The sequence below is a fragment of the Parasteatoda tepidariorum genome, chromosome 6 (genome assembly GCF_043381705.1).
Source record: "Parasteatoda tepidariorum isolate YZ-2023 chromosome 6, CAS_Ptep_4.0, whole genome shotgun sequence".
NCBI classification, from domain to species: Eukaryota; Metazoa; Arthropoda; class Arachnida; order Araneae; family Theridiidae; genus Parasteatoda; species Parasteatoda tepidariorum.
Genome location: NC_092209.1, coordinates 82,318,280 through 82,332,456, shown reverse-complemented (window position 1 = coordinate 82,332,456; position 14,177 = coordinate 82,318,280). Strand labels below are relative to the sequence as shown.

The 14,177-nt window shown below is 29.1% G+C and overlaps 1 protein-coding gene across 2 annotated transcripts in view; it reads left to right on the top strand.

The window, feature by feature from the left end:
• The window catches only part of LOC107449992 (uncharacterized), a 40,126-nt gene extending 27,036 nt beyond the window's left edge, over positions 1 to 13,090 (top strand). The window contains exons 12-15 of one of the 2 annotated variants that reach the window (XR_011636891.1): positions 492 to 856; positions 3,573 to 3,766; positions 4,720 to 4,908; positions 6,609 to 13,090. Coding sequence is in view for 1 of the 2 variants with exons in the window: in XM_016065687.4 (XP_015921173.1) it covers positions 492 to 856; positions 3,573 to 3,732; positions 4,720 to 4,908; positions 6,609 to 7,510 (1,616 nt within the window). In the remaining variant the exon portion in view is untranslated. The remainder of the gene's footprint in view (positions 1 to 491; positions 857 to 3,572; positions 3,767 to 4,719; positions 4,909 to 6,608) is intronic. The other variant, XM_016065687.4, reaches the window with a different exon arrangement.
• The last annotated feature ends 1,087 nt before the right edge of the window (positions 13,091 to 14,177 follow it).

Genomic DNA, 14,177 nt, shown 5'->3' with positions numbered 1-14,177 from the left:
TAGAGACTTCTGTTCAGCACAACGCATGCAACTTCTTCCTTGGCCTGCTTATTCGCCGGATATGTCGCCTATTGAGCACGTGTGGGATATGGTTGGTCGGCGTCTCACTCGTGATCCGCGTCCTGCAGTTTCCAAAGACGAACTTTGGTTGCGCATACAAGCGATATGGAATTCTCTTCCTCAAGCAGATATTCAACATCTGTTTGACTCCATGCCACGTCGTATAGCAGCACTTATTGCAGCGCGTGGTGGCTGCACCAAATACTGATTTCGGACGCTTAATTTGTTTCTTTTGTTTTGAAAATTTCATCATTTATTTGTATCAGTACAAGTCGTTTCTGCATTAAATTTCATTTGATTCTGATGATTCTTTCATGGTGCTGCATTTTCTACAAACAGCAGTTTAGTACTTAAAAATATTTTTTGAGTGCTTAAAAAGTACCTAAAAGGTGCTTATTTATATGCTATATTTACTTTCATTTTCTATCTAGACATCACAACTGCTCTGTCTCAAATGAAAAAAGAAGATTGCCTTAATCTTAAAATTCTCGAAGGGGTTTCTCCCTACAGTAGCGTGGAATCGTCTCCTTGCCGAGACAGCGTCTACACGCCAGACTTTGAGAGTGAAAGTGATGACACCGGTGGTAGAAGTAGTACCTCTTGCAGTTCTACGTCAGGATCCTTTGAATGCATCCACAACAAATTCAAAAACACGATGGATGTGTCGGCCATCATCGACGAAACGGAAACTTCTCCTTTCAGCAAACAAGAACCCGATGCAACACAAATTTTTTCTAAAACTTGGAGCTGCACTGCAACTCCTACCAAAAGTGTTCTGGTCTCCCCAGAAAAAAAGGTCCGTAAAGATAAAATTTCTTTACAGTTATTTCAGGCATTGATTCAAACATTAATTTTTCAGGAAGGAGATTTTTTGACACTGACGCATGAGCAAGCTGTGCAACAAGCTTTTTTCTCAACACAAAATATAATTAATGTTATTCTCTTTTCATTTAGCTACGGAAATTAACATTAATTTACTCACAGTGTTAAAAAGTGCCTAAAAATATCGAATCAGTATTTAACAAATACTGATTCGATAAGTAGAACTTTGTTCCATCTTTTTTTAAGAGACCTTTCATGGTGAATGATTATTACAAAAAAAATAAAAATAAATATAAAAACATTAAAAATATGATTAATATGTCATAATTATTAGATATTGGAATGAAAATAAATACCTCATAATTAATTTTAATTCAAAATTAAATTAAATAGTATGTCAGACAGGCACAAATTATCTTTATTTGTGAATCACCCGAAAATCAAAGGTACAAAGATCTTCTATTTTATATACATATATATTAATCTTGAAAATTTAAAAGACTGAGAAAAAAGATTTTAATGACTGTTAAAAACAACAAAAAAAGCCCCGAAATTTAGAGCTCTAGGTCCTTGAATTGTATATATAGCTTCTTAAGACAAAATTCTACTGTGACAAGACACGGATTGGAAAGAAAAAAAATTGGTTTCGAGAAAAAACTTTGTTATTAAGTATGTATTCATTCATAATAACTTTCAAATCAATTTTATGGGGGTTAGGAAGCCACTTTATAGTCTGAGCAAAATAGGATACAGCTTGTCAAAATCAAAATTTGGGTGCTATTTAATTTCGGCTCAGTTGTGCATAATATCTACTTTAAAAAATGACTTTGCAATAATATTATCAATAAAAACTATTGAAAAAGAATTTGATTGAAATTTAATGCTATTACAGAATTTATAAAAAATATATTCGACGAACCAAATAGTATGCCAAATGTTTGGTATTTGTTGAAATTTATCTTTGGTGATGCATCCTTAAAACAGGCATGAGGTTCTTCTAAATTTGTAAACTGATTGTTTCAAAAATTGGTGATTTTTAGATTGTTGATAAGAATATTTGTAAACTGATATTTTAAATTGCTATTAAATTTTTCGGAGAAAAAAAAATAAAAAAAATGCTATGTTAGATTTTTATTTTTTCTTAATGTTTCTACCTTACTAATATTATATTTTCTTTAAATATGGTTTATTTATAAAATTTTGTTGAACTCATACAATAAAATAAATTTTAAGTAAGTAAATAAATAATTTAAATTTTCTTTTGTTTGTGCAAAATAGTTTCACAGCATTTTTCATGAGTTGAATTGATACAGTTTTTTTTTTTTTTCATTTGCCTGATGATATTGTATGCATATCTCTTTCATTTATACTTTTCCAAAATGCTTTGTTAATGTATATGGTGCATAGTGTTTTTAAAAAGTGCTTTAAGGTGCTTATTTTTGTTTTTTCTTCGTTATTTCGTTCGTTCGTCATAGACTTTAAAAGCGTTTTTTTTTCATTGGGTGTTTTTAAAAAGATTTTAGTTTTCCCTTTCCGAAAATGAGATTTTTTTCTTTAACATGTCCATTTTCGCTGCGTATTATGCAAAAGCGTGTTTTTCACATTGCTCTATTAAACATTTCCACAATTCATTCAACCACAATCCATTTGGGCGTACCGTCGGTGTGTAACGTTTGATAGTTCCTATCATGTTACTTATATGATGAAATACTTGGGAGTCAGCATGTGTGTCTACTGAGTTGGATTAGGTGAGATTCTTGCATTCTCATGTGCAACTTTACTGCATTTTTCTACACATTCTCAATTTCAGGTTTTCAGCGTCTGAAATCGAACCGAAAAATCTCTCGATCTTTTTATGGTGGCTAATATAATCAAGAAAAGAGTTCTTTGTCAGAAACTAGTTATTTTATCGTGATCATGTAAAGTCTTCGAAAATTACTTTGCATTTTGTTAATGTATACACAGTGAACCCTCGCTACTACAATATCCGATTCAACAATAACTTCCTTTATTACAATAATGTTTCATGGTCCCTAGGAACTTGCATATGTATTAATGTTATCTACCTCTCAATATTACGATATTCTCTGAAGCGATAAACCCTGTAAAACAAATTTTTTTTCAAATTTCAACCTTATTTTCTCTATTTATTATTGGTTTTCAAACAATGCAAAGAATTTTATTTTATCATATTTTGCCATTTTTTTTCTCAATCTTTTCAGACAAGAGAAGACTCACTGGTGATTATGCACTTATCTTATTTCTTTTAACCACAGTGAATGGCTTTTGTAGTCAGATTTCAATACCCCTTCCTTGATGTACGTAGACCACCCCAAGACCTTCCATTCTTAAAATTGCCCCCAGATGTATCATTCCTATCTGATTTCATATTTAACTATAATTACCACAATGCAAATTAAGTCTTTATATTATATATAAATAGATTTATACTTTATACATATATAACATTAAAATTTTAAAAAAAATCTTATTTTGCAACCAAAGTATGTAGGCTCTTTGCTATAGTAATATATCACTCTACAACAATATGGTTTCTAAAATATTGTTGTAGCGAGGTTTTACTGTATTTTTCGAGTGCTTAAAAAGTACTTTAAAGGTGCTTATTTATTGTTGAGAGATTTGGCTATGCACCCTAATGTAATTTATTTATATGGTTTTTGGTTTTACAGTTCAGTTCTATGAGGAAGAGTGTTTCATTTCATGAAGAAGATCCACAAGTAGTGTTTGAGTATCCCCCGGCTACTTACAGCAGTGAAGAAGAGGAAGAAGAGAAGGGCAGCATGCATGGACGTGTTTTAGGCTGGGACATTGACTTCAACAAATATGCTGGTATCTCTACCAATGCTCTTATTATTGCAATATGGTAAAACCTTACGGAAATCAATGAATTTAAAAAAAAATCAAGTGGTTTAAGTCGTGATTTTGATCATGATTTAAATTATGCAACCTCTGATTAATTCTGAATTTTTTTTTAATACAAAAAATTATTTTAAAAATATTACAAAAATTTATAAAGTCATTATAAAATAAAAATTTTTTCGCGGTGATAACAGAAAAAAAAATTCTAAGCAAGAACTAGAAAGTATATTATGAAACTTAGACAAGTACTTCATTTCTATTTATGTTTTCGATTGTAAAAAGCATGAAATGTGTTTAACATGATAAAAATATATTCTATATTAAGCATTTTTAGAACATTTTGCTCACATGAATGTATTTTTATAGTATATTTGCATTAAAGTTATGATATCTTAACAATGATAACAGAACACAGATTCCCATTTAAGTTAAGAGTAGAAAATTTTTATGAGAAAATTTAATAGTTTTTCCTTATTTTTTTTATTTAAAAAACTGGCTTTTTTTTTTTTCAAAAAAAAGAAGCCATTTGGTTGGTCAACCCTGGTCTTTAGTAATTATCTATCATTTTAATTCAAATTAAAAAGGCAGGCGTAAGCAGTGCATGCCAACGAAAATATTTAAATATTAAAATAAGTAATGTCAGGTCCCCCTATGAATTGTAATGATTTTTTTTTTCATGATAGTTAAGGAATACCTTTCCTATGTCGCTTTAAATAAAAATATTTACTGGCCCGTAACAATGTCTCAAAAATGTTCAATCACAAAGTCTTTGTTTATTTTTTTACTGGATAACTTTGATTTTTGATGTTAATGAGGAAATTGTTTAGTAAGGGTTCAAATCATTAAATATACTATTTCGTTAAATGAAAACCTAATTTTTTTTTTAATCCTGGATGTTTTTTTTATTTTTAATAATTACAAAGAATTGTCATATAAAAAAAATAACTCTGTTTACAGACTGGGAACTTGGAGAGATTGAAGAAGAATTCAATCCGGTTATGGAAATTGAAGAATTAGATTCTGAACCTTATGTTCGCCGTCCCACTTCATCTTCGACTAGGCCTTCGACTATCTACTCATTGACGTCAGAGCTTTCAGATGATGACGACATTGATACTTCTAGGGCACCTTCCAATTCTCCTGAGGGTAAATTTAAATATTCTTTTGAAATAATTGTTGCATTTTTCTTGAATTAAAAATCCAGTTTTTTCCGCTTTTTGTTTCCCCGATAACAATTCTGGGATTTTTCAATTGTTGTTGATGTATGCCTGTTTAGGCAGAAGGGGTGCGATTGTTCTTGTTTTTCAGTGGCACCATCAATGGCCAAGAATTTGACTTCTGCCACACCATACGTCACACCCGTTTATAGGGCAGACCCATTCATACATCCATTCATTCATCCACAGATCATAATTTTGGCCTGAATCATTGAACAATCGATCTCCAATCCAGTACCCCCAGAGGTTTTGATTTGTTATGGGAACATGGAGGACTTTTGCGACTCAACAGATTTAACGTGCATCAGTCACTTTACTACACGGGGAGTCTTCGGCCAGCGGGGCTCGAACCCACGAACATGGGCCCAGCTCCCTACCGACCAGGCTAGATTTTTCAATTTTTTTTATGATGAGTAGAAACTTGATTTTGATGATACTTTATGAATTTGATAAGTCAAATTGTTAGATCCTTATTGAACAATCTAAATATCACATTTATTATCAGTGGATCTGTTAAATGTTTCTTTTTTTTTTTTTCATAATGAAAGGTTAATTTAAAATATCTTCTTTTCCCATTGTATAAAGAGCAAAATATGTCCTAATTGAATCAATCTAATAGTACAAGTTTGTGACAGTTACTTTTTTAATACTTCCACAGCAATTATAACTACAGTATTGTTTATTTTTCTTTGAAACATAAAAGCATTTTAGGTATCTGTGTCAGTTTACTAGGGATTAAACAGTGTAACTTTCTTTTAAATATAACTAAACCCGTAACTTACAATGTAAATTGTATGCAAATATATTAAGATCTAATTTCAGTTTGAAATCAATAACATTTTTGAACTACAGATCTAAAGAATTATTTATTGCAGATGTTATCTACACTAATTACAATTGTAATAGTTATCTGATTCCACGTCCGTAGACTGATGTAACTTTTGTGCCCTATCAGTCAGTATTCCAACACATACTCCACCTTGGCGTCAAGACTTATCTGTTTTTCTGGCCACAATTATCTTAAACTGATAGATGCCGCAAATGGGCCATGGGTGTGAGGTCCTGTGTTGGTGTTGTTTTTAACACAAAGGAAAAGATGCATTTAAAGATGTTTTTTTGTGTATATATATATTACACAGCTGTAAATTATGGCCGTACAAACTACATATTAGTATATCCGAGGTTGCAAAACGATATCATACTACTGTGCTAGAAAATGCTAGATTTCTGAATCCTTCTAATAGTAGAGCTAATATTATATAAGATTAAATAATATTCAATCTAACATTCAAATTTTTAAAATTATCATTGATTTCATCGAGAAATTTTGATAAAATTGGTTCTTTTCTAAAAAAAAAATTTCTGAACACGTTTAAAATTGAAAATAAACATTTCAAAACAGTTGATATAAATTATATAAAATTTGCCTGAAAGCTCTTTGTGTAAAGAAAAAAATTGAAAAATCAACTCAAGTTAAGCTTTTAAGTTGTTATTTCTTAGTTAAATTTGAAAATTTCATTCATAAAAATTAGTTGAACACAAAATATATTTTAGAGCAAGAGGTCAGAAAATAAATCATCATTTTTTTAAAAATTAATTTTAAAATCATTGATTTGTTTTCTTTTTTAGAAGGTAGGTTTGCTCTGTCTGATTTGGAAATGAGTCAACTAGTTTGCAATCAGCTCAATAAACTTGTCTTTGTCGAGAGGGACAAAAAATCAGTTCCGGAATGCGTTGAATCCGTCCCTAATTCAACCCAAAATGAAATCAATTTTCTTACTCCTTCAGTTGATGTTTTCAATCATGAAACTTCTTCAGAGGCAGCTGACAGCCGGTTTAATTCTTCAAATGCAATTCATTCAGAGGAAGATGCTGATGAGGACAGAGCAGCAGATTTCAACAGTGGTGAGGCAGGTTTTTCTCAGAATGACGTAAGTAAATCTTCTGACTTCAATGAAGCTCCCTGCGAAACATTACCTGATGGAAACCGAGAAGAAATTAAATATAATTCTGTACTTAACAATACTTCGGGTGCCATATTTCCTTCCCAAAGACATATTGTTTCTGATTCAAAATTGGATTCAGATAGTAAGCTTTTCGAGGCTGATTCGATTTTACAAAATAATCGCTTTCAAGTAGATGCGGTGTGCGAAAAAGACGTCCAGGATTTGCTTGAAGATGTCGTTGCTCAAATAATAAATAAATCTGTTTATATTGACTCAGTTCCTGGTGATGATTCAGTTCAGAAAAAAGAAAGTGCCTTGAATCCTGTTCCAGAAATAATAATAACTCCTGCAGCAGCAACTGAAGAGGATGATCCGGATGGGGAGTCTTTACTCCGGCAGCTATTTCGTGGTGATTCTGATTATGTAGAAGCTTTTAACTTTGAGTTCAATAATGGAGACTTTTTTGAAGACATTCTTGTCCAGGAATCCAGGATATCCTCCTCTGATCTAGACATGATTGAGAAGTCTGATCCTGAGCAATCTAGTCCTTTGTATTATGCATCCAGAGACACCACACACCTTTAGATATATCTATACATATATATGTATATCTATATATATACACATACACACCCCGTGGCAGAATGGTGACGACACGGTGACATTTAATCAAAGAATGAAACTAATTTACAAATGCAGAAAAAGACAAAATAAGTAAGTAACATTTAAAATAATAAATAAAACTGAAAAGTGCTTAAAGAAGCTAAATCCAAATTTGTTTTATTTTAATTTAAAAGTCAGAAAAACAATTTTAGCAGAGAACAACAAAAATTATTTAAAAAAAAATTTAAGATATATGTGTTAGCAGGACAGCACTTCATCAGGGGACACACTGCCTGCTAACACACAGGAGCCTTTCTGTCGTCCGTGGTGAAACCAAAAACTGTGTGCCCCGAGCCCCCATTGTGGAAAATTAAATAAGAAAAAGCAATTAGAAAAATTTAAATGTAAATGCATGCGGTGACATTGTCGCAGAACATTACAGAATTCCTGCACAAAGTTTTTTTATTTGAATAGCAATAAAGTTTATTTATCTGCAGAATTTTTCGAAATATATATATTTTTTTGCAGAACTCCCCCCCCCCTTTCTGCTGAATTATATTCAAAAAACCACTCGTGTTTTTTTTTCTTTTATACTTTCTTTTGAGAATAAAAAAAATTCTGCAATGATGGGCTTTATCTACAATTTCTGATTGATATTATAAAAAGTAATTTCCAAATACCAAAAATTTAAAATTGCCAATAATATTAGAATATGTATTCTTTTATATTTAGAATTTTAAAAAAATTCTTACCTTTACAATTAAAAAAAATATATATACTGTTCTGCTCTATACGTGAAGACTTTATTTGTAAACAAAAAGCACCTCTGATACTTTAAATTAGTAACATATATATTTGCTACTATTGAAAATGTCTCTCAGAAAGGTATTAGTTACTAGAAAGAATTGTCGCTGAAAAATCTAGAAAAAATTCTGCCACTGGGGTTGTGTATATATATATGTACACATACATATATACATATTGACAATTTTTACCAGTAGATAGTATTATTTAATTTTTAACTTTTAAAAAAGTGTTGTCATTCACTGTTATAGTTCTTTAAAGCAGTTGTTAATTAGAAGGGAAGAACTTATTAAGGGACTTTTTGAAAATACTCAGTTATCTGGATTATGTTATGGTCTAATTTTGCCTAAAGACTTTTAAGTATGGTAGATATCAATGCAAAAATATGTTCTGAGAACAAATTTCTAAAACTGAGTGTTTTTTTAAATTCACTAAAACGTTCTTCCGCTATCTTAGTTATATCATAAATTATTTGTTGCATAATTTTTAACGAGCTTGATTTTGCTTTAACTTATTTTATTAAACTTGTCTACTCCCAGTCTTATACTTTTTTTTTGTGGAAATAAAAGTTATTATAGTCCGTCACCGCATAAATATACATCAGTGAAGTTTCAAAATTCATTTTTACACATGATTATTGATAAAAATGTAAAATATCTGCATTCTTATTAGTACAAAGGTTAGGAGGGACTTAAATTAAAAATTTTGTTTCGCTATTTTAGTTAGAACTTATTTTTAAGCAAATAACAGTAAATAACTGATAAAATTAAACTTCTATATCTAGAATAAAACAAAATTGATGTGGACAAACAAATCAATGAATCTGTGAACCTTTAAACCAAGGAATCACTGAACAAGTAAATCGGTAAATCTATGAATGAACAATTCAAAATCGCAAAGAATGTATGCATACAAGGCACTCAATTAAATAGCAAATCAGGAACAAAAAAATCATTGGATCACCAAATTAATCCAATACGCTGGGGAACAAGTTTTTTGTTGCATTTGATCTTGCCTAATTGGGGTGTATGGATTTCAAAGTTGAAATTAGTTTTACTTATAATGCTGCAGATTTGTTTTAAAAATTACATTTATAGTCTATTTTTTGTTGAAATGTACAAGTTAAAAATGTTATATATAACAGTGGGTCACATAAATGTTGCAACAAACTTCTAGGAGAGTTAGAACACATCATCAGGATTATAATTGCACCAGAACCCATGCTCATAAATCTCGTTGTATGCAGCTAAGGGCACTGTTTAGAAGCATACAATGAAACAGTTCATAATAGTCATCATATGCCCCTAGCAACATGGGTTTTAGTCTCAATGATGTGCCCTAACTTCCCTAGAAGTTTGTTGCAATATTTATGCAACCTTCTATTATATATAAAATTTTTAAACTTGTACATTTCAACAAAAATAGACTAAAAATGTCATTTAGAAAAGAAAAACACTGTAGCTTGAAGAAGGAAACCAATTGCATTTTTGAAATCAGCTATGTCAAAATATTCAAGATCTCTTTAAAAAAAATCTCATTCAACAGAAAGCAAAAAAAAATATTGTTCCATACTGTTATTAGAGCAATAAAACAATCAATAACTCCTCCACAAATCAATCACTGGAGAATCACTAAATTAATTCAATGAATGAGCAAATCAGTGTAACAATGAGTGAATGAATCAATAAACCAATGTATCGGTGAGTTAATGAATGTATAAAATAGCAAATTAATTAGCATTAAAAAGTTATGATTCATTCCTCCTTCAAAGGTTTATTGATTTGTTACCTTAATCATTAGCTCACGCATTGATTCACCAATTAGTTAATTATCTCATTCATTTCTTAGCTGATTCCTTAATTAAGGTACTCATATATTTTGTTTGCATTTTCATTGTTAATTATTATTATTTTGTTCATAAATTTACTTATTCCTTTGGAAACCTATCATGTTATCTTTCTATGCTTTGAAATCTTTTTTTTTTAGTGTTTCTGGATTGTTTACTTTTATATAGCTAGTAAAAACTAACTGAAAGCTGCAGACAGAATTAAAACTTATGTTTATCTTAACCTTCAATGCTATAACTATATTTGTCACTATAAAAAAAATCATGGATGCCCATTGATGTTTTAAGTTTTTAACTAATAATGATTGAGGAATTATGTATTATAATAACGATTAATGAAAAATGAATTTCCATTCCATATATATACGTAATAAATATTTAAAATTTAGTTATTTTATTGCACAGATATTGACTCCATCTTTTTTATTTCTTCGAGTTGCATTTTTCTCAATAATAAGTCTTAAAATTATAAGTTTTATGTGAGCAGTTGGATTTGTATGTCTGGGAACAACATCTATTCTAGTTCTGTTTTAGTTTCTGGTGAATACATAAGCTGAAAATGTATAAAGTATGCGGAATTACAGTTTTCGAAAAAGAACTATAACAAATGTTGAGAATGGTTATCAGTGAAAAATAATTCTTATTCTTGAATTTTGGTAATTTTATTTTGAATTAAAAAGTTCAATGATACCTACTTGTGCTATTTTTTATAAATGCATATCCTTTTCATAATTTATTCAATATATTATTATTGAAAAAAAATATTTTTAAAAAAAATTCTTTTTATCAACACTTAACATCGCAACAAAGATATTCATTTTGGTGCCCGGGAGGGATTTTTCTTAAATTTAGTGTTTATTTATAGTGTAAAGGCATTCACGCAATGCCTACATCGAAGAAGAAAAAAAATGCAATATGTCCAAAGCTCGTTAAAATGTAGTGGTTGGACTTATTTTTAATGGTGCAAAACAAGGTGCGCAGTAAAACTAATAATTATATTACTTTTATAAGATAAGTATGAAAATTAAAGAAAAATGTTAAGTTTTTTAATCATTATTAAAATGTTTTTTTTTTTTTAAAAATTATAAAACTTCAGTGATTTTTAGTTAATTTTTTTATTTTTTTTTTAAATTGAAAATGGTTGACTTATGTTTCTTTTTTTCTTCTTTAGAAATGAATAAAAAAAATCAAAAGTGAATTGTGTATTAAAAAACTAATCAAATTTATATATACTTATATCTTGTTCACTCTTTGAATATTAAATGTATTGTGAAGGAAATATAATTCTCCTTTCATTTAGCAAATAAACTTTCTGAAATAGTAATTCCCATTGTAATTCATTTCAAATTTAAATAATTATTTTTATAATAAAAGCTATAAATTAATAATGTTTTTAGTGCAAAATAAAAGTGAAAAAAAAAAGCATATTTATGATGCAAATGAATTTATTTATTCGGGATGTAGTTATTCTGAAACCAATAGATAAAAAGGATTTTCTAATTTTTGCCTCTTTAACTTTTAACTGAATTTTATAGCCAAAATATATTTAGGACCTTTCTTCCTTGCACACACTCAGAATATGTTTCATACTAGAACCAGTTAAACTTCTTTTCCACCAAGTTGGATGCTAATGCAGTATCCGCAGTGTAAAAACGAACTCAGTATTTTTTTAAATTTTTTTTTTTTGATATTTGAAAAAAAGGATAATTATTGAAATATTTTTTCGTGGGGGATAGTTTTCCAGTCAAATTTATTATATTATCAACGCACAACTTTACGAAACCCTTAAAATAACAGAAAAGTAAAACGCATTTGCAAGTAGTGGCTTATAGTTTGAGAGGAACGAGAATTCTTTTTTGGTTGGGGATTATTCTTTCCTGGCAAGTTCATTATAATTTCAAATAAAAAATAACATTAGCGATGAACATTAGTAATCAGTGGATTGTTTTAACTAAAACATTAGTTTTAATTTAGTGTTTAAGGTGGTTTAAAACTTTTTTCGGGGAGTTATTGTTTAATAATTTTTATATCAGAAAAAAAATATTGAAAACTTTCTCACCAGATGGCACATTCAAGCGTTGTGATCTTGAATAATTGTCCTATTTGATCTGAGTTGTGTCGTATGATGAAAAAGCACTCTAACGGTATATTGAGATGTAGATAATATTTTGTTTTCATAATGTCATAATAACGGCCAAAAGTAAATATTTTAAGAGAACGCTGCTGGCGCAAAATTTGTGTTTTTGTCCTTTAAATTTCATGGTTTTGTTATGAAATTTAATGCTTTAGTAAATTGTATTGCCTGTGTTTTATTAATTATAAATTTAGTGTATTAAAAACATATAATTTATGTTCTCTGAAGTTAAAGGCTTTTATTATTTGTGGCTAGTCCCAATGCATCTGACTGTAATACATTATTTTTCAAAATCTTCCCCTTAGAAATGCTAATATTTTTCACACATTTGCTTAGGAAAACCTGTACTTTATTTTCCATACATTATCTCTTATCAGCTAGATACGTCCTATAAAATTAGTTGAAAACATTATTTTAAACAAAATTAAATAATTAGACATACCAGCACCCCATTGCAATAATAACTAATAGAAGTAAAATTTTGTTCATTAACTATTACCAAAGGCTATTTTCAGCATCTTCTTAAAATCTATGTGAAAAACTTATGTTTTTGCATTACATTTATAAACATTTGCCTATCTATGCAATTTTTGCTACTAGACTTATAGAAAACCTTTTCTTTGAAAAAGAAAAAAATATGTTTTAATTGAAAATTGTAGTCACTATTTATGGAAATTTTCTATTGTTATTTTTTAAAGGGAAATTAAGTACTGAGTTATTTATTACCCATGTTTTGTCAAAATAAATAGAACACGAATATTAAAGCCTTCATAAAATATTTTTAGTGTTTTTCTTTCCACTCAGTATACATGTACCCACACAGTACTTTTCTCTATATATAGTACTTCTCTCTCAATCTATAATAGTATTTATTTTTATGAGAAATTTTAGGTACTCTAAAAATAACGTTATACAAAAATTTCATCTCACTAGGAAACAAAACAAAAAAGATAAGTGAAAATAAAGCTTATCATAGTAATTTGGTTTGATTTTAGTTATTTGCTTTATTATTACAACCGTTATGAAAAGAAATGACAAATTAATATTATAACCGGGCTAAACGAATGTTTAAAGAGATAAGTACGGGCCTGGGGAAGTGCTTCTTTCTCTTTTCGCCAGTTTTAAAATAAATTTTTAAAAAATTTCTTAAATTTTGCAGAAGATCACACATAATAATTAATGTCTTGAAAGATGAATAATTTTTAATACACGCATAAAGAAAAAATATCCTAAGAATCTTCGTTAAGAACTCATTACTAAAGAACAATTTATAACTCGAAAAGTGTCGTTCGGTTATATTTATTAAGAAAAAAACACAGAAATACATTTACTCAATTAATGTTTACAACAGGCTAATTGTTATTGTAATTATTTAGTTTATGTAATTTGTTGTTTGATGTCTTTTTAAAATGAAATTTCTATACCGTGATGAAGATCTAATTGAATAAAAATAAATCCTCAGAAACTATATCTAAATATATTAAGAGTTCTTATCTACAGTCTATCAAATTTACGGACATCTTTTTTTGAAAACAATGGTGTGGTTTCCTGATCAGTCTTGCAATGCCTAAATAATGCCATTTATCAGAGAACTTGTAAAAATAATTATGAATTAATAGTTCAAGATCGCAGTGAAAATTCAATCATTCTTTTCAACATAAAGAACATCCATTCTACAGAAGCAAGTTCGGATCAGATATTTTAACCCTTTGAGGTCGCGTATTAAGTTTATACATGCTGGTCGGAATTAATTTTCGTATTATGAAGGAAAAAGAAAATTTATTAATTCTTTTTTAAACTCAAGATATACATGTAGCACAATAATATGTTTCAATTTTATGTAAAAATTACATTTTATAGTTCTC